The sequence below is a fragment of the Plectrocnemia conspersa genome, unplaced genomic scaffold, assembly GCF_051122295.1.
Source record: "Plectrocnemia conspersa isolate PC_06_02 unplaced genomic scaffold, ASM5112229v1 ptg000010l, whole genome shotgun sequence".
In the NCBI taxonomy this organism is placed as follows: Eukaryota; Metazoa; Arthropoda; class Insecta; order Trichoptera; family Polycentropodidae; genus Plectrocnemia; species Plectrocnemia conspersa.
In genome coordinates, this window is record NW_028277174.1 from 20,046,216 (window position 1) to 20,064,819 (window position 18,604).

General features: G+C 36.3%; 3 protein-coding genes and 1 long non-coding RNA gene across 12 annotated transcripts in view; 2 read left to right on the plus strand and 2 right to left on the minus strand.

Moving 5' to 3' along the window:
* LOC148230902 (ATP-binding cassette sub-family C member 4-like) overlaps positions 1 to 503 on the minus strand; it is a 31,901-nt gene extending 31,398 nt beyond the window's left edge. The window contains exon 1 of one of the 2 annotated variants that reach the window (XM_088194502.1): positions 442 to 503. The gene's annotated coding sequence lies outside the window, so the exon portion shown is untranslated. Of the gene's footprint in view, positions 1 to 270 lie in introns of both variants that reach the window. The other variant, XM_088194503.1, reaches the window with a different exon arrangement.
* A 3,384-nt stretch (positions 504 to 3,887) lies between these two features.
* Positions 3,888 to 5,501, plus strand: LOC148230903 (ribonuclease H2 subunit B). Its single transcript, XM_088193904.1, has 6 exons — positions 3,888 to 3,990; positions 4,060 to 4,177; positions 4,239 to 4,439; positions 4,509 to 4,642; positions 4,702 to 4,879; positions 4,946 to 5,501. The coding sequence occupies exons 2-6, from the start codon at positions 4,129 to 4,131 to the stop codon at positions 5,278 to 5,280; spliced, it is 897 nt and encodes a 298-aa protein (XP_088050030.1). The 5' UTR covers positions 3,888 to 3,990; positions 4,060 to 4,128; the 3' UTR covers positions 5,281 to 5,501.
* Positions 5,502 to 9,359: 3,858 nt separating this feature from the next.
* Positions 9,360 to 16,394, plus strand: LOC148230904 (YTH domain-containing family protein 1-like). 8 transcript variants are annotated; one of them, XM_088194507.1, is made up of 6 exons: positions 9,360 to 9,530; positions 9,624 to 9,654; positions 13,822 to 13,950; positions 14,181 to 14,318; positions 14,448 to 16,195; positions 16,271 to 16,394. In XM_088194507.1, exons 1-6 carry the CDS (start codon positions 9,507 to 9,509, stop codon positions 16,322 to 16,324), a joined length of 2,124 nt encoding a protein of 707 aa, XP_088050633.1. In that variant the 5' UTR covers positions 9,360 to 9,506; the 3' UTR covers positions 16,325 to 16,394. The 8 variants fall into 8 exon arrangements, with proteins under 8 accessions (XP_088050633.1, XP_088050637.1, XP_088050635.1 ...); XM_088194511.1 differs by having other exon boundaries at positions 14,469 to 16,195; XM_088194509.1 differs by having other exon boundaries at positions 14,181 to 14,309.
* On the minus strand, positions 10,470 to 13,285 carry LOC148230905 (uncharacterized). Its single transcript, XR_015810984.1, has 2 exons — positions 11,437 to 13,285; positions 10,470 to 11,151 (listed from the first exon to the last, which is right to left on the minus strand). It is a non-coding gene; the product is annotated as an uncharacterized LOC148230905 (long non-coding RNA).
* Positions 16,395 to 18,604: the final 2,210 nt, after the last annotated feature.

Genomic DNA, 18,604 nt, shown 5'->3' on the forward strand with positions numbered 1-18,604 from the left:
AATTCCGTTATAGATTTCAAACTATAAATAATATGAAATGAATGAAGTAAGCACATATTTGAATAAGTTTTGAAAAAACATAATTGAATACGAGATAAGTCCGATTGAAACGAGATTCGCATGCCACAAGGACGACTTTAGAAGGCGACTCACCGGATTTAATTGCAGAAAATATTATAATTACGTAATCGCGTCAAATAAGTGCATCGTATTCGACAGATTGTGTTATTGATTTTTTTCTGCTTGAATTTTACCGTAAGGAATACTAACTGTGGCAGCGGAACGGAACCAGATCGGTTGTAAAAATGCACTGTTTGTATTCGTTATATTAATGATCAATTCGCACGTGAAATACGCCGGTTGTTATGCAACCGACGAGTGTATGTACGTCGTGCGCGTTTCGAATTTGAATGCGATGTTTTGTTTGTGTTCACACTGTACCGGCGAATCTGCCGAAGGACGCGCGGACGACCGAACCGAAGGGAGTTCGACGACGAACTGCCTGGCACCATTCGCTGAGCTTGTGTACGTGTCAACATGCCGTCGCATGAGTGTATTTGTGTGTGAAAGCTTAACACTTAAACAACTGAATTGTAAAAATAAAATGGGGTGTAATAATAAAAAAATACCACCAAACTGTTTCAAAAATTATGTACAAAAACGGCTCATTTAACCGAGTAGTGCAATTTTTTTTATAGAGTGCATTTTATTCATTATAAAATTGTGTGACGTTACATTTACTTTTTTTTAGGCGAAGTTGGTAAAACATTACCAACTCCTCTATATGTAGATGTATTAAGTGGTAATTAATTGAAATGGTGAATTATAATCAACTTGCAATGCATTACATTACATCAAACGTTTTCTTAACCATCGACTGGTCGCGTGGAGGACTATTGTCCTCCACATGGTACAAAACGTTTGTCGCATTTTTCCAAAAGCAAGAATTGGGTGGAGTGAAACTCTGGGAATAACGGTAGAATAAAGCAAACACAATTCAAAAATATTAAGAATGCGAAGACTCTAATTAAGATAAAACATATTTTACAAACAAAACTTTGAATGGAAAAACATATTCCCTTGAGTAATAAATATAATTTTGCTTCTTTAGTAAAAATAGAGGCTTCTCAAGTCATTCTACTCATTGCATTTTACGGTTCGATGTGTTTATTTAAAAATACATACATATACATTAAAAATAATGTCTTTATATTTAATATATGTTAATATGGTTTTAATTTTAAAATATCACGTTTCAAAAATATTTTACAATTATATGAGTAATTTACATTGGTATGCTACACTTAAATTTCCTATAATTATTCATTAAAAATAGAAAGGAATGTTAAGCAGTTTGTTGCGTGTAGGGATACGCGTGCTGGTTAGTTCTTAGGTCTGAATCCAAAACCACGTGTGCTGTATAAAACTTTATTGAGCTCGGCGTGGTCCGAACGCTTTATAACGACGATCGGAGCCGACTGGTGTCAAAATTGGGGGCTTTCCCGAACGCCGTATGACGGCGTTCGCGAACGCGTACAAACGGCGAAACGGGCGTCAACACGTTAAATTAAAAGTAAAATATATTTTCCAATCAAATAATCACTTATATTTAGAATTTTCGTGTGTGCAATTTTCGTTTGCGCAATAATCCGGTCACCGCATTTTACACAGACATTTACTAGCAACAACTTATTTTTTTACAACCAAGAAAGAAGTTAGGTCTACAGCCGTAAAAGTTATTAACCTTATCAGAAGCAGTTTTCTAAATTAATGTACCTTTAAAACTTTTTGTCAAGAAATGGGAGTAGAATATGTGTTTCTTTATTACACGAAAGTTCGCTGGCTTTCAAGAGGACATGTATTGAAGCAGTTATTTAAACTATGGGAGCCGAATTTAGATTTGTTATGGCCAAAACTGGTGGGCCCTGGAGTAGCATCGGCGTGACGGTTTTTTCTCTCTCTCTGCCGGCAAACCCGCAAGGGTTAGGACGCGTGCCGTCGCGCGCGCACCCCTTATAATGTAAACACCGTTAATCTTCAATAAATATATTACTGCAGCGGCTCAATCTGTGTCTCATTGCCACCCATCACCATCACCAGTCCCTAAAAAATTAATGCGATAAGATTTACTTTTTCCAGAAGACAAAAAAAAACATTTTAATAGAAAGAATTGTAGGTTAGCTTATCTGACAAATTATTTTCTCCAAATTAATAAAATATATCTTTCTATTCAAAGTTGTCAAGTCAATTTTGCATCGCTTTGGAAATTTCGTAGCCTTAATGAGGACTATAGTTTGAGTCATTAAAATGTAAAAACATATGTTAACATATAAGAACATTGTTGACGCCCGTTTCGACTTTTGTATGCGTTTGCAAACGCCGTCATACAGCGTTCAGGAATATCCCCGAATTGACAGGAGTCGGCTCCAATCGTCGTTACGAAGCGGTAAAGGTTTACACATAAACCCACGTGTTTTGGATTCAGACCTAAGAACTAACCAGCATGCGTAACCCGCAATAAACATGTTAAATGATATGTTTGTCCAAAATGAGATATAAGTTTCATGTGGTATTTCAAAAAACGTTGTTAGCTGCACTTTTCTATAATATCAAATAAATAATTTACAACAAAATGAATTAAATTACATTTATAACATGTTCTTGCCATATATAGATTTGTGTGTGTTTTTTACAATCGAAAATCAAGTCCTATTACATGAACCTATAGAAGAATTAAGTAAAACGTTAATCAGACATATAATATTATTTTACTTTTTTTTATTTTAAATATAATAATATTTTAGTCAATATTTTATGTCTTTCATAAAGTATCGTCAACCATTTTTAAAGATATTTTTTTATTCTTCAATCGTTACTATAATTAAGAAATCATCCTTAAGCTTTTAACTATCGTTGAACATATCACCCTTCGTCTTGAAATTAATTAGTTTGCCTAATGAAACTGAAATAGAAATAAATATGCAGGATGAAAATACAAAATGGAACATAATCATTGGATCTATATCAGGTGTTATTTTTAAAAATAACTTTTTGTCTGACCTGCAGAAAAATAATTCAGTTTTCGATAAAATCTAAAAAATCATAGATACCAAGATCATCCACAAAATAAATATGGGTCGGCTCTATTCATGATATTTTATTAAATGAAATTCTCCCACCTACCCTCCCCCAAATGACGACCCTGTTTAGCATCCACCTCAAAATCAATAAAATTATACCGCCGTCGTCGCCCTGTGTTTTCAAGCGTTCATATTAAGATTTTTTATAAGCAAATATCTCAATATTTTAAAAACTCCTTTATGCTATTTAACACGTTTTGGCCTTAATTTCTTCGTAAAGAACTTATTTTTAAACATAAATTAATAATTGATCTGTGTTTTTTCTTATTTATATTTGATATTACGTGTCTTTGTTAAGTTTGTATTTGCAGTATAACTCTAAATTTAATAAAAGTATATAATTTGTCTTAAATATTAATTTATATAAATTTTAGAAGTAGTATATAAGCATATTTTTAATAACAGTTTAAATCAATAATATTTTGCGCAAAAGAGGCAAAACTAGTAAATATATAAAAACGGACAAATAAAAAGACGAATAAAATCGATTCATATACAAATTTTATTCATAAAGATATTAACAAAAAGTAAAACTAATAAATATTGATATATATAAATAAAACAACCTTGGTAATGAAAAATTTACAAATAAAGCAATGTATGTACACAAAATACAAATTAATAAAATATCTTTAAATTATAATAAGGATTAACCCTTTGACCGTGTTCATAAAAATTCTACAAACATCGGCGCTGTTTTTAATGAATTAAGAAATTAGAAGAGTTGTGGGGTGAACATTCAACGGTGCTCTGACGTATTTACTGTTTTCAAAGATGGCAACTCTGACTGTCATTCAACATCGTTTTGGAGCATTATTTGCCGCTTAACCATATTCTTACTTAAAAATAGGTAATTGTATATATTTATGAAATTTAACACTATTTTACTACATTTAAAGACGATTTTTTAAACAATTAGCAAATATAAAGCAGTAAGTAGCTGCTACGTCATTTTACCGCCAAATCTTTATTTTACAAAGTTGTAAAAATGTCAAATCCCCTTAACGTCGGAAAATCGAACATTTTTATAATTAAAGGTAAGACTTTTATTGATATTATTAAATCCTAGTATATTTATGATATGGTATATGTCTTCAGATGGATTAGACGAATCTATGTTTTTTTCTTTACATCGTCCTGGACACGAACAAAAAACCAAGTTCTATATTAATACATCACTAAAGAAATTATATGAAATTCAAGCTTTGCGTGAAGAATATAACTCTTGGTTGATCGACGAAACCTTAAGAACAAACGGAGACGTTTTCTTAATCACGCCTATCGATCCTTTATTTATAAGTATACTTTTTAATAGATTGTGTATTAAACGATTTTATTTTTATAATGCAATATTAACATTTATTGTAGTTTTACCACATTTTAAAAAACAATGTTCCAATAGAGCTGTACCTTATGATCATATATTAAGATCGGCCGATGACCCGGAGCTTTCAAAACTTGAAATGATCGTTTGCGACTTAAACAACGTTGGCGATATGAAGGTATGGTGAATATTTATTTAAATATTTTTCAACAGATATTAATTTTACTATCTCAAAAGGGTCCTGCAAGCTTAGCTGCTTATAAATACAGTGAAGAGAAGGCTTTGAATTGGCTCAAGAAGAAAGTTGAATGCGTCGCTAAAGCGCTCCAAAAAAGAAACGTATATGTTAAGTCAGGAGCTATATCAGCAACGTTCGTTGCTAGTTCTATTAAAGAAAATGATATTGACGAATATGGTCTGCTTTTTTTATATACCAATATTTTATTTTATTTACCATTTTTATATCGATATATATTTTTAGAATCATATACAAAGTTTGCACTTGGTATGGTGACTGAATATCTGAACGACGAGTTCTCAAATCTTTTGGAAAAACAATACAAATTCAAGGAAGAAGAAAACACAATCGGTAAACGCAAAAGCTCAGCAGGAACCGAAACATTATCTAAAAAAGTAAAAATGATTAAAACTGAATCTCAAGTTGCTAACAACGAACCAGAGGAAACTAAGCCGGGATGTTCTGATTCAAACACTAAACCTAAACCTAAAAAAAGCATCGTCTCTCCTAAATCTGTTCAAGATAAAAAAGCAGCTGTCGGTACCAAAAGTATATCGTCATTTTTTTTTAAAAAGTGATTTTTTATTTTTAAGATATACAAAGCTATATAAGTTACAATATATTTATATTAATGATCTGTTTTTGTATAACTTTATATAGTAACGAGAGCAATATTTTTAATAATTACTCAGCATACTGGATCTGTATTGTTATTTAAGCTATTCAGCATGACTAAAATAATATGAATATTTACATTTATATTATGAACCAGAAATATATCTATGAGTTTATATATACATATGAGCTTGCATCTGATTGACTTACCCAGTAACACTGACTTTCCCCATTTTGACACAGGCTTACGCCTGCCTTGTTACAACAAAGATTAAAAAAATATTGAATTGATATGACTGTATTTGAATATTGTAAGCAAAATAGAATCACGCGACAACGGTTTAACTGAGTAATTTTCTACCTTTTTAAAGAAGATAACTGCTGTTATCATTACATTCGTTTAGATTTTATCTAAACTAAATATAATTATGTGAAGTAACCACTACAGACATATAATCATCACCACATCGCACACAAAAAAATCATATCACCGCTTACCACAAGAAGTGCATAGATTTCTGGATTTAAGATTATATTCAAGATTTTATTCTTAATTATACTGGATACGAATTTCAAAATGTTATGCAAATTAAACTCTTTCGCATTTTCTATTAAGACAATTTTAAAATAATATTACCCACCTATTAGTTTGAAATAAACTACTATTTTCTCTAAATTGGATAAAACTGGATGCTGTACAAATATTTTTTATAAAAAAATTTGCTTTTGAATTTCCAAAAATTTATCTAAATGAAATAGAGTAGATAAGTCAGTACTTAAATCAAATATCAATAATTACTAATATAAGTATGAGTTGTAAAAAGTCAAATATTTCTCCTAGGGGTAATATCGAACATAGTATTTTTGAACTATTTATTTTTTATTTATTTACATAGCTGGTGGATAATAAATACACTTACTTAATTTTGGTTACAAATTAACTAAAATATGTTGTTGTATAGACACAACTGTCTGACAGACGACTTGTTTGTAAATCTAATTGAATATATCTAAACTTTACGCAATAATTATAGCACGTCATTAGAAATTATCATTTTAAGACTATAACTCTCAAAGAGGTAAAATATTAGGCAATTTCATAATTTATATAATCTGATTAATCGTTTATGATATTCATAGTCATATATTGTAAATAAATTACACGTTTACATATTGGAGCTTATACATTATATTTATGTAATATTTAGTGTATATCGTGTACAAGACAAATAAAATGTAATAATAACAATAACGTACTAATAAATGATAAAACAAATCTGGATATATGCAATTTTTAGAATATAAACCGATTACTAATAGTGCTTTAATTATTTAAACACAATTTTATGGAATATTATTGAAAATGTGAAGGAGTTTGTTTTAATAAAAATGCATTTATTAAAATTTAAATTATTAAAAATGCACAATATTTTCTTATGTCCAAATGAAAATTTGTGATGATATTTTTAAAATACCCCCCCCCCCCTTACTAAGCTGTCACAGACTGTCATAATTCTACTGACCCCCTCTCCCCCTAAACTTGTAACATAATTTATGAAAGCCGCCCAACGGCAAAACAGTTAACTGCATCAAGGTAAAAAATAACAGCTGAACGGCCAACTAAATTTATAGTGACCAGTGCAAAGAATGAATCTCATAAATTCTGTTTTTTTATGATTTTTTGTTACATATCGTTGAGCCTACCAGCCATGTTGGTTTCATTATCATAATACTATCCACGGAATTTTCTAAAGTCAATTTTAAGCTCAATAGTGAGATAGCTAAACACTAAATCAGCAATGCTTTCCCCTGAGTGATATTTAAGCTTTAAGAAAGCTTAAATTTATCATTTGGTAAACTATCTTCAGGTGCTTCATATTTGTGAAATGATTTTCTTCATATTTCTGAATGTGATATGTCAGTAGAACTCAGTTTTTCACATCAGCCACAATTACGCCCTAAACATTATTTGACGTGAATTTTCATACTAATTGATATGAGCATGCAAATGGATCGAATTTTGCTACTAGTTCTAAAAGAGAAATATTATTGCCGTTATTTAGAGATCCAAATTTTTGTAATTATTTACCTCAGCTAGAAGCCCCTGGATTTTGCGGCTCTATGCTTCAGCTTAGTTAGCATATAGGTAAATCCGATATAGGTAGTCTGATCAGTGTAAGTTATGAGTAGCTGATCCGATTTTCTCGTATAACTTTAGTAAAAGGTGATCCAACTTCTGCTCTTTAACTCTAAAAATAACATACAAATTAAAGGATATCTTCAGTTTTCTTTTATTAATCAAATATTTTATGTGTTTTTTTAATTATGGAAAACAATATCCGACTCTTAACCTTTAGCAGCAGCTGATCCTTTCGATGATTTTTTTTATATTTCGGGCGGTATCTCAGCAATAACTTGGCGGATGTTTCTTTTTAGGTGTGTCAGCGTTTCGGGTTTGTCAGCATATATATGACAGCGTAACCCCACAAAAATCCAACAAATTAAATTACCTGATATTGGCGGCCAGATAACGTCACCAAATCGTGAAATAATGTGACCTGGGAACTCGAACCCGATGTGTGACAAATTGAGCTGTCTTGTTGGGATCGCATGTCTTTCACATTAATACATTCGATTTCGTGCCAAAAATAGTTGGATATAATGCGCTTATATCACTCACTGTTGACTATAACTGTTCGACCTTTATCGTTTTCAAAAAAAGTATTGCCTAATAACGCCGCCTGACCACAATGCGCACTAAATACCCAATTTTTGCATTTAATTGTGTCTCGTGAATCACATTAAGATATACAGAAATTTTGCTAATTAATATATCCAGAAAGGGTGGAAATGTACTTCATCAAAGAAGAAGATTTTCTTTCAAAAATCAGAAAAACCAACTTACTGCTACTCTTAACACCTAATTTGCGTAAATTCTTTGCTGGCTTTGAACTCTGTGTTTTAGTTCTTGTGTTATTTGAATTTTATACGGGTGTGTGTGTAAGATCAGATGCAAAATGTATCAAAGGGAACCATAAGTTGAGCCAAAAAGCTGCGAACGCCGACGAATCAACAATTCCTGGTCATCGGTCACACTTTCATTTACAGCCAGGGCCGGGCCGGGTTGAGAGGCAGGCAGTACAGGCGATCATCTGTGGCGCAAGATCTTGTGGGATGCCGTGATACAAAATAAAGCTGCAATATTCACTTAAAATTATCAAACAATATTGTTAACGAATATAATTTGATATTAGTTTTTTGATACACCCTACTGTGTTAATAAGGGGGGGGGGCAAAATTTTTTTTTTCTGGGGCGCCAAATAACCTAGGGCCGGCTCTGCTTACAGCAGTAATATTCTCGGCTGAATGGGCGCCACGACAATGCATAGGCCATGCTCTATATCCATCGCTTGCAGTCTCATTAATTTTTTCACTACATTGCGAATTGTTCGCTCAGTAGGATGATGCAATTGACTATAATCTTCCCGTAAAATTCGTTACTTCTGTAGAATAATTGAACAAATATAATGCGTTGAGCGGTGGTTAGCCGATCCATTTCATAAATGTCGACAGTTGTCTGATTTACAGTACTGTCAGCACAGGAAAATCGAATTGGATCGACCTGTATTTTATAATATTTGATTGAAATTGTGATTTAATAATTTTCTTTTCGTATTTAATTTAATTGTGTTACTACAACTTGTAAGGACATAAAGTTCGTATTTATATGAATAAATAAAGAAATGTTTACAGTCTCTCACTTGGGCTGATTCGGAGAGAAAATATACTATAAATGTCGAACACGCATTTTGTCACGCTCGGCTAATTTTATTTTAAAATTTAAGTCGAATTAAGTGTATTGAATTGGTATAATGTTGAAGTAAGCAATATGTCGAAATCTTGCAACGATAATGTTAATATTGAAGAAAAATTAATACGATCTGGGAGCGCTAAGAAACGCGCTAACCGTTTAGCTCTCACGCAGGGCGGGCAACGTAGTGGCTCGGCACGAATTTATATTCGTCTCGGCCGCTGGCCGGTCGAAGTCGCGCTTAGGCCAAGCGCGTGTCGCAAGGGCCGTGTCGGCGCGCCCGTCCCCGAAGGAGCGGGCGATCGCCCTCGGCTCGTTCGGTGGCCCCGTCTAAGGCCTCAGGCCACAGGCGTTCGGCCCGCGCACTGCGCCGCGCCAATGTCAGCGGGCGTGGCAGACCAGGTGAGCGTCCTCTCGCTTTTCCTCTCGACGCCGCCGCCGAACGGACGCCGCCACTCTTAACCGCCTCCTTGTTTTGTTGCATGTGCCGTCCAGCAGCGGATGAAAGGCCAGGCAGCCGCCCCCGGTACGTATTATGCGCCGTTCCCCCCTCGTTCCCCTCGCTCCCCTCGCCCGCTGTCATATGCTACCGATTGAAAAGTTTATTGCGGCGGTTCCCGACCCTGCGACTTCTTTATCAAGAAATAGCTCTTTTAACTTGACCACCATCAAATCTCTCCACTTATAATAACTCCATATTATTGCACAATGAAAATTGAAAAGTTCTTATTTTTTCACGTAATTATCAGTGCAAAAATATTAATAAGTTCATCACAGATGATAAATTACTAATGGAATATTGGACCTCGTGTCCGTTGTCATCTAAAAACAAGAACGATGTCATTCAATGCATACAATTGCTTGCTTTTTAGTACGAATGAAAAAACAAGATCTTTCTACTTTTGATTGTTATTGCCTATTGAACGCAGTGTGAACGTAGATTTTGGCTCCTCGCTGACAGAAACAAAATATCGTTGAAAGAATTTATTAACACTTTACCTACCGGTCACACCAATTGACACTTAATTGGTTTCCATGTCGAATTAAAATGTATGTTTAGTGTTTCATTTTATTTAAATATATTTAGACAAATGCACTTTAAAAAATATTTATTAGGTTGTGTTGGATTGCTGAGAATCTCAAAATTGTCAGATTAGTGAGACTCCCACATTTTTTTAAGTAATTATTATCCAAGGGATTTATTTTTAGGTATCAATTAGCACAATGCACATAAAAACTAATGGATAAGAATCAGTTTCAGTAATGCTGTCATGTGAAGCGCGAATGTGAATAATCGAAAAATACTGTTTATAAAATATAATAATTACATATACATAACATGGTGTTGAATATATATGTAGTTCTAAATTTAAATATAATTTAATCTACGACCATAATGGCCCTAAACAAAGTATTATAGAGAAAAACTATGCCATTGAAAATTATAGTGATAGCGATTCACACTCCTTTGTTAATGAAAGAAATCGTCCACGTGTTATGATGCTCGTGAGCCAAGAGGAAGATGGACAAAAAATGCTTTAGAAGACACTGATATTTAATTAGATGTAACCAGCCATTTGAAGGATTGTCAGGAGTAACTTTTTCTGCTGATAACACAAGCCTTGAAGGAATCTCTGAAAAAAATATCGGACTAATAGAAACTCCAATATTTACAATAGTAAAATATGACAAGAGTATAATCCCATGGCGTGGAAGATTGAATTTTCGCATATACAACCCCTAGTAAGCTCACAAAGTACGGTATATTTATAAGAATGGTTTGTGAATCAGTGTCACTGATCCGCAATTTCGTTACAAAAATCAAATATCACATCTAACATCAAACAATGAATACAAATGGCAACATCTTTATATGAAAAAAAATTATAACAGTAGCAAAAAAATTAGAATCTACGGTGCCATAAGAAAAAATCAAGGTTTACCAGAAAATCTGAAAAATAAAAAGTTACGAATATTTGAAACCAAATGTTAACAATATGGGGAAATATTGTTGAAACCAGGGCTGTGGAGTCGGAGTTGGAGTCGTGGTGTTTTGGCCGGAGTCGGAGTCGTGAAAAATGAGCAACTCCGACCATTTTTTTAAATTATGAAATTTATGAATTTTTAATTGCGTAATAATGAATGTGTATAGCGTATGAATATTAAACGTGTAGAAAAACACCAAAAATACCTGATAAAATTAAACTTTTTTGAGTCGGAGTCGGAGTGGAGTCGTGTTGTTGGTAAATATCGGAATCGGAGTCGGAGTCATGTTTTTTTTTAACGACTCTACAGCCCTGGTTGAAACTGTGGAAAACAGTAAAAGTCGAGATATAGGAATAATTTTAAATATACATATTACATAAATACCAGAAAAAATGATTTGTATAGTAGATTATGTTGCCTTATATTTGTTCAACTGTGTTCTTTTTAATGCATTTACTATTAGGTGGACCGAAAAGTAATCAAAATTTTTGTTTGCTTGCAAAAAACATTTATTTACAAGATCATATTAAATACTAATTTAAAAACAAATTCCATCATTATTAATGAACTTTTGACAACGTGTAGGCAAATTTTCAATTCCCTTTTTGCAGAAGTCTTGGTTTTTGAATAAAAAACTTTTCTAAATTTTTTTTTTATTTCGCCAACATTTTAATTATTTTTTTGTAACGAATGTTCTATTGACCTAAATAGATGGTTATCAGACATTGCGAAATCTGGTGAATATGAGGGATGGGGTAAAACTTCCAACTCAACCTTCCATATTTTTTGAGCCAATTTTGCAGCATGAGGTCTCGCATTGTCATGATGCAAAATTCTTGGCTTATTATTGATCAAAACAGATTGTTTCTTTTAAATGTCATGTTTCAATCGTTCGAGTTGTTTACAATACACAATCGCTGTAACGGTTTCTCCAGGTTAAAGCAACTCAGTGTATCACTAGAGAAATCCCATCATACACAAAAAAATACCTTCTTTATTGTTAGGGGTGGTCGAAGAGTTGGAACAGGTACTTGCTCGGAAGAAAGCCATTGTTTTTTCCTACAGGATTATTGTATAGCACCCACTTTTCATTTCCAGTTACAAATACGTAGTAAAAATAGGTCAACTTCAAAACAGGGTAAGGAATGCACAGATGGTACGGCGTTGTTGCCGATAATTCATGCAGGACCCAAATTCCTTGTTTATGGTCCTTTCTCAAACTGCGTAGATGATCCTGGACTGTAGACCAAGGACAGCCATTCCTTGTCGATAACTCTTCTATGGTCTGACGAGGATCTGACTCCACCATTGATTTCAGGACATCATCGTCTAATTTTTGAGGTCGTCCTTTTCGAGCAATGCCCTTGAGGTCCTTATTTCCACTTATTTTTTTAAAAATAATAATGACACTTTTAAGTTTTAAAACATCACCCTAAGTATTTTTGATAACTTGTGTTACTTCGTTAGCCTTCTTTCATTGGTCGAACAAAAACAGCATATAATGGCGCAAAGAAAGAAGAACAAAAAAGAATAAATGTTAGATGAAACTACCATAGTTAATGACTCAGAAAGCAGATGCAGCGAAGTAGCTAAATGTTTCACATTAAAAACAATAAATGACTGCTTGGGATTGGCTGATAAATTAAAACATTTTTTTTACAGAAAATTATCCTATGACGGAATGAAGTTTGAAGTTCAAGAGGGAATTACAGTAGAACTTGGCCCCTTATAGCGAAATACGTAAAGAGTTATATGCTAAAAGTAGACAATCACTTATTACAGATTTCTTAAAGGTTAAATCCAAAAATACTCCAGAGTCCTCTGATGATGAAAACTTACAACTGATCTCGTAATAGAGCCGTACATATAGAATTTTAAATGATAGCGATGATCAATGAATAATCTATTATATGTTACATATTAAAAAAAATCGATAAATATGAAAATGTATATTTTTTTTGATTGTTTATTTAAGAAATAAAGGGTATTAACTAATTTAGATTTTTTTCTTGGAACGCAAACCCTGATTTTGTATGAACTGCAAACCTCGCATAATATGGATTTGTATAACAGCGCTTTTGTGGAACCATATGACCGTGTTATACGAGGCCTGTGTATACATATTTATATTTTTGTGTATAAAATATCATATTTTTTTTTTGTCTACACCATTTGAAAGAAAAGTATAAGGAAAAAAAAGTTTATAAATTTACATTTGAACACGGCTAATAAACTAAATTTTAATTATAATACTTTAATTCAGGATAATTAATTTTAAAAACTACTAATAAGGAAACGTAAAAATTAATTTCAATTTCCTGCGAACCACTTAATAATAGCTTGAATCAATGCATTGATATATTCATAACATGTCTAGAAAAGTTCATTGAAATATTCGTACCATATCAAAAGATACATAAATTTAAATAAAAAAGGTAAAATTCGCGCAGATTTGCGAAAAATGCTGGTATTTAGAGTAAATCCGGCAGTGAAACTGCCGGTTGGTAAAGTGTTAATATTATATTGTTTCAGTTATAAATGTTTTCTTTCTTGCATTATAAATAAATTATTTTAAACAACTGCTTTTTAAAATAAATAGGAACTGCTGCTTTATCGTATATCATCAATTCTGAGGATCCTTTTATGAGAGAAATCTTCCATATTACTCATACCGAAAAATAACAAATTTTCAATTTGCTCTGTTCAGTTTCGAACGTATCGAAGGAACAGCTAGAGAGTCCGGGCGAGGAGCTGGCCGAGTCATGGCGTCATCAACAGCAAGCGGCTCCTTCGTACGCGCCTCCCATATCATCGGCGACGGATCCCTACAGTGCCGGTTCGTTCTTCGCTCGCATTCATTCTTCGATTGTGATCGCATTCGTACATTATATTTCATTTGTTGTATCGTTCTAACATAAACTAAGAAATTAAGTTCACCGCCGGCTCAAAGTTACGCACTCGTACCGAATCGTTTCATACGTTCGAGTGCGTAACTTGCCAACGCACTAATGAAGTACCCATTTTTTTAACTATGCAAAGTTTTTACGCCCGACTGAATATTATTAGGGTATTACGGGACGGCCGGAACGGCAGCCTTCCAATACCAAGCGTTCGGAGTGGGAGACGGCACGTGGTCTGCCAACGGAACGGACACGATGACCTTCCTGGGGGGCTATCCGCAGCCGGATTCTTACGGTATGGAAGGTATGCTTTTATAAAGGTGTTTAGGGTACGCTCGCTCCGGACTACTATTATATACGCACGATACTTTTTCAAATATTGCGTTATAACTTTTCTCACAGTGGTTGTTTTTTTTATTTTTTCGATCAACAGATTTTAATTTTTCGCATACAGGTGTGTTCGGTCCGTCGACGACGCCGTTCTCCACGACGTTCGGTCAGCCGACGTCGGCGACGACGTTCAATTACTTCCACGGAAACGGAGACTATTCGACCTGGGGCGGACAGCTGGGCAGAGCCAAGCAGTACGATGACTACTATCGAACGGAGGGACACTACGTCCCCGACGGCCTCAAAGCCGTCGAGGCCGGGGTGCAGGGGCTCGCTCTCGGCGACGCCAAGGCGGAGAAGGATCTCAAACCGCAGCACGAGCAGAAGGATGGTTCGGGACAGCCCAAGAAGACTTGGGCCACCATCGCCAGCCAGCCCGCCAAGCCTCAGCCTCCGACGCAGAGCTCCGGTCTCAAGAAGAAGGGACCGGGGATGCCTCCGCCGCCGATCGTTCCTGGAAAGCACAACATGGACATCGGCACATGGGAGACTGCCAAGAACAACGGTCCGACGGCGACGCAGCCTCCGCCTCAACCCCCTCCGCCCAAACCGCAGCCTGTCCAGCAGCAGACGATCTCAATGTCTCAGCAGCCGCCGCCGGGACCTCCCGTCGCCGCCCAGCACCCGTGGGCCGGCCCGGCTCCTCCCCGCGCACCCCCTCCGAGGCCTCAGCCCCAGATGATGCTTCCGCCCGCGCCGATGCCGACTCTACCGCCGCCTCAGCCCCCCCAACCGCCGACCGCCGCTCACCCGGTCCTCGACAAGCTTCGCACCAAGAACAACTACAACCCGACCGATTTCGACCTGAGCGCTCGCGATGCACGCTTCTTCGTCATCAAGTCGTATTCGGAAGACGACATCCACCGCAGTATCAAATATGAAATTTGGTGCAGCACCGAACACGGCAACAAAAGGTTGGACACTGCGTTTCGCGAGCGCACAAAGGACGGAGCTCAAGGCATGGTGTATCTCTTCTTCTCCGTGAACGGCAGTGGACACTTTTGCGGGATGGCCCAGATGGTGAGCCCCGTCGACTACAAGTCCAACTCGAGCGTGTGGGCCCAAGACAAATGGAAAGGACAGTTCAAAGTACGCTGGATATACGTCAAGGACGTGCCGAACATGCAACTCCGTCACATCAGGCTCGAAAATAACGAAAATAAACCAGTGACCAACTCGAGAGACACTCAGGAGATACCTCATGCTAGAGGCTTGCAGGTGCTCAGGTTGATGCACAGCTATCGACACTCCACGTCTATCTTCGACGACTTTATCCACTATGAGAAACGCCAGGAGGAGGAAGACATGAGGAAAGCTCCCGAGCCGAACGCGGGACCTCCGAGCGGCAGCGGCGGATACAAAGATAATCAGCACCAAGGCGGTTACGAGGGAAGCAAACACCATCAGGGATACGACAACAAGCACGACTCGTACGGTAGCGGAGGAGGAGGTAGCGGCGGCGGAAACAAGGGTCATTACAATCGCGATCATAATAGTGGGTTTAATAGAGATCACGGCTTTCCGAAAGATCACGGACATTCTAGTGGCGGATTTCATAAAGATCATGTAGGTTTTCATAAGGACCAGGGTGGCGGAAGCTATAGCAAAGATCACAGTAACAACGGAGACGGTTATTCCGGTTATAAAGGGCACAGAGGCGGAGATCGCGAGCACGGAAACTACAGAGAGCATCGTGAACAATCTGGCGGTGGCGGTGGCGGTGGCGGTGGAGGAGGAGGAGGAGGAGGAGGCGGCGGCGGTAGTGGCGGCGGCGGATATCGTTCACATAAGGTATTTCATTTATATTTATTTTTTGAAAAGTCAATTCAATATCAAATATTATTCTTATACTCGATCGTTTCACAGGAGAGAGGCGATGGATCGTCACGCGGCGGAAGAGGCAGAGGACGGCCTAACTGATCGCTGAACCCGTTTTAGTACTGTGTGGTGTTTAGTTATATTGGATTTAAATTTAAAAAATTAACAAAAATGTTTATTAATAACTAAAAAGTATATAAACAGAAAAAAATGAATAAATGTTATCAATTAGAAGTTTCCGTAACATATGTGTATGTTTTTTAAAACGAGAAGCTATAAGCTAGCAGATTTCTTTTCGTGCATTGCAAGCTATCCGCCCCTTAAGAGCTGTGTTGTGAAAACTCACTTGAAAAGTGTTTCAGTTTCTACTATTCATCACCGGGACCTTTTAAATACGGTTTGTTTATAACTAATTGTGAATAAGTGTGAAAATCATATATTATTGGACAGTGGTAATCGTCTCGTCGTTTGTGATTCGTGTCACGCGCGTCATGCGGCGAATTGTATAATTATTAATATAAAATCACTAAAAAAACTTTTAATAAAACACAATATTCAAAATTATTTGTGTACAAAAATGTTGATTGTATAAATTGTTAAGTATTAAATGGAAATCAACTAAATATTGTATCTTACATTTGTATAATGTTGTTTAAATATGTGAAATGTATTTTCTTTTCAACACATTCAAAAGCATACATGTTTGTACATATACATATATATATATATTATGCATCGATGCCGAAATTATAACGTTTACGTTCAAGCAATTAATGTCTGAACATTGACTGGCGATGAGATTCTTATGACAGCTCGAAACGATGATGTAAATGTATATGTATGAATAACTAAAAAATGACACATACCATAATACACTTTGATTTGCTGAGCATGTTATGAAATTATTTTCAATTAATTGATTTTTAAATAAACTATTATGTTTATTCATTTTAATTCACTTTTATTTACCAGTACGCATCGAAATATGAATACTTTTTGAGGATTCAGAGCTATCGGTGTATTTGTTACCTCATATCCTATCCTGAATCCTCGGTAATTAATTTATGTTTTTACTAGATGTTAGAACTTCAGTATGACAATTTAATATGTTACATGTTGATTTGAAATGTTAAGATGATATAGCCTAACGGAAGGGAAAAAGTAGACAATTTGTTATGCATGTTTTATTAATTTGTGATACAGATATATTATTGATTAATTAGTATATTTTGTTACTGCAGTTCTAATGTTTAGAATTAAAATAATTTATCACTGAATATACGAAATGTAAAAAAAATGGAAATTATGGAATGACAATTTATAAAAGAATGTTTTAAAAACCACATCAGCATTTTCTTTGTATGAAATATAATTTTGAGAATTTTATTGTTTTATTTTATCATTGAAAAGTGTATATGTTCGATATCTTTATTCTTTATTGCGAAAAATTTGATGTATTTTTTTTAACATAATACAGAATGCAACTACATTTTTTTATAAAAATTTATTAAAAAGTGAGAAATATTAAAAATTATATTACTAAGATATTTTTATTTTTAATCGAATTTTAGGGGTGGTTACTGATGGCGGGTGGCAATGAGACACAGATTGAGCCGCTGCAGTAATATTTTTATTTGACGGTTAACGGTGTTTACATGGTTAGAATGGGGCGGACGCGCGACGGCACGCGTCCGAACCCTTACAAGCTTGCCGGAAGAGAGGGAGCCGTCACAACACCGCTATTTCTGCGCCGACCAGTTTTGGCCATAACAAATCTATATTGGCCCCCATACGGCTCCGGCCCTAGCAATTTACAATTGCGAACTATAACCAGGGGGAGGTATGGGGGCCTTGGCGCTGCTGTTGATTAAATGCTGGCGGCGCAAAAGTAGCAAAGTCGTGACGTATGGTGTGGCGGCGCGGCCTCCAGTGACGCGCGGCGTGCTTCGCTCCAAGCCGAGTGGAACACGCGTAGACCCGGGCGGCGCGTAGGGCTCCAGGGGGCGCGAGAAGAACGGGCATGTCCGGGAGCACCTTTCGGGGCCCTGTGGTGCGTCGGTGCAGCTACACAGGGCGCGCGCGTGACGGGCCCCGAACATGTGGTTCGAGCTCGGAGTCGCGGGGGCGTAGCCCTACGGGTGCGTGACGGGTCACGCGTGGTCCACTCGAGCCTGGTCTACGGCAGCACTTCGGTGGCTTCCCGCTGAAGGCGCGTGGCGGCGCCGGGTGCTTCCTGGGTCACGTGGTCGGTGGCGGCGTCTGTCAGTGGCGACGGTGGCTGACGATGGCGGCACATGGTCGGGGGCGCAGGCCCATCGTCTTGGTGGTCCGCCAGCTCGAGTCCGGGTCCAGGGAAGCACCGGCGGGATGGCAGCAAACAGC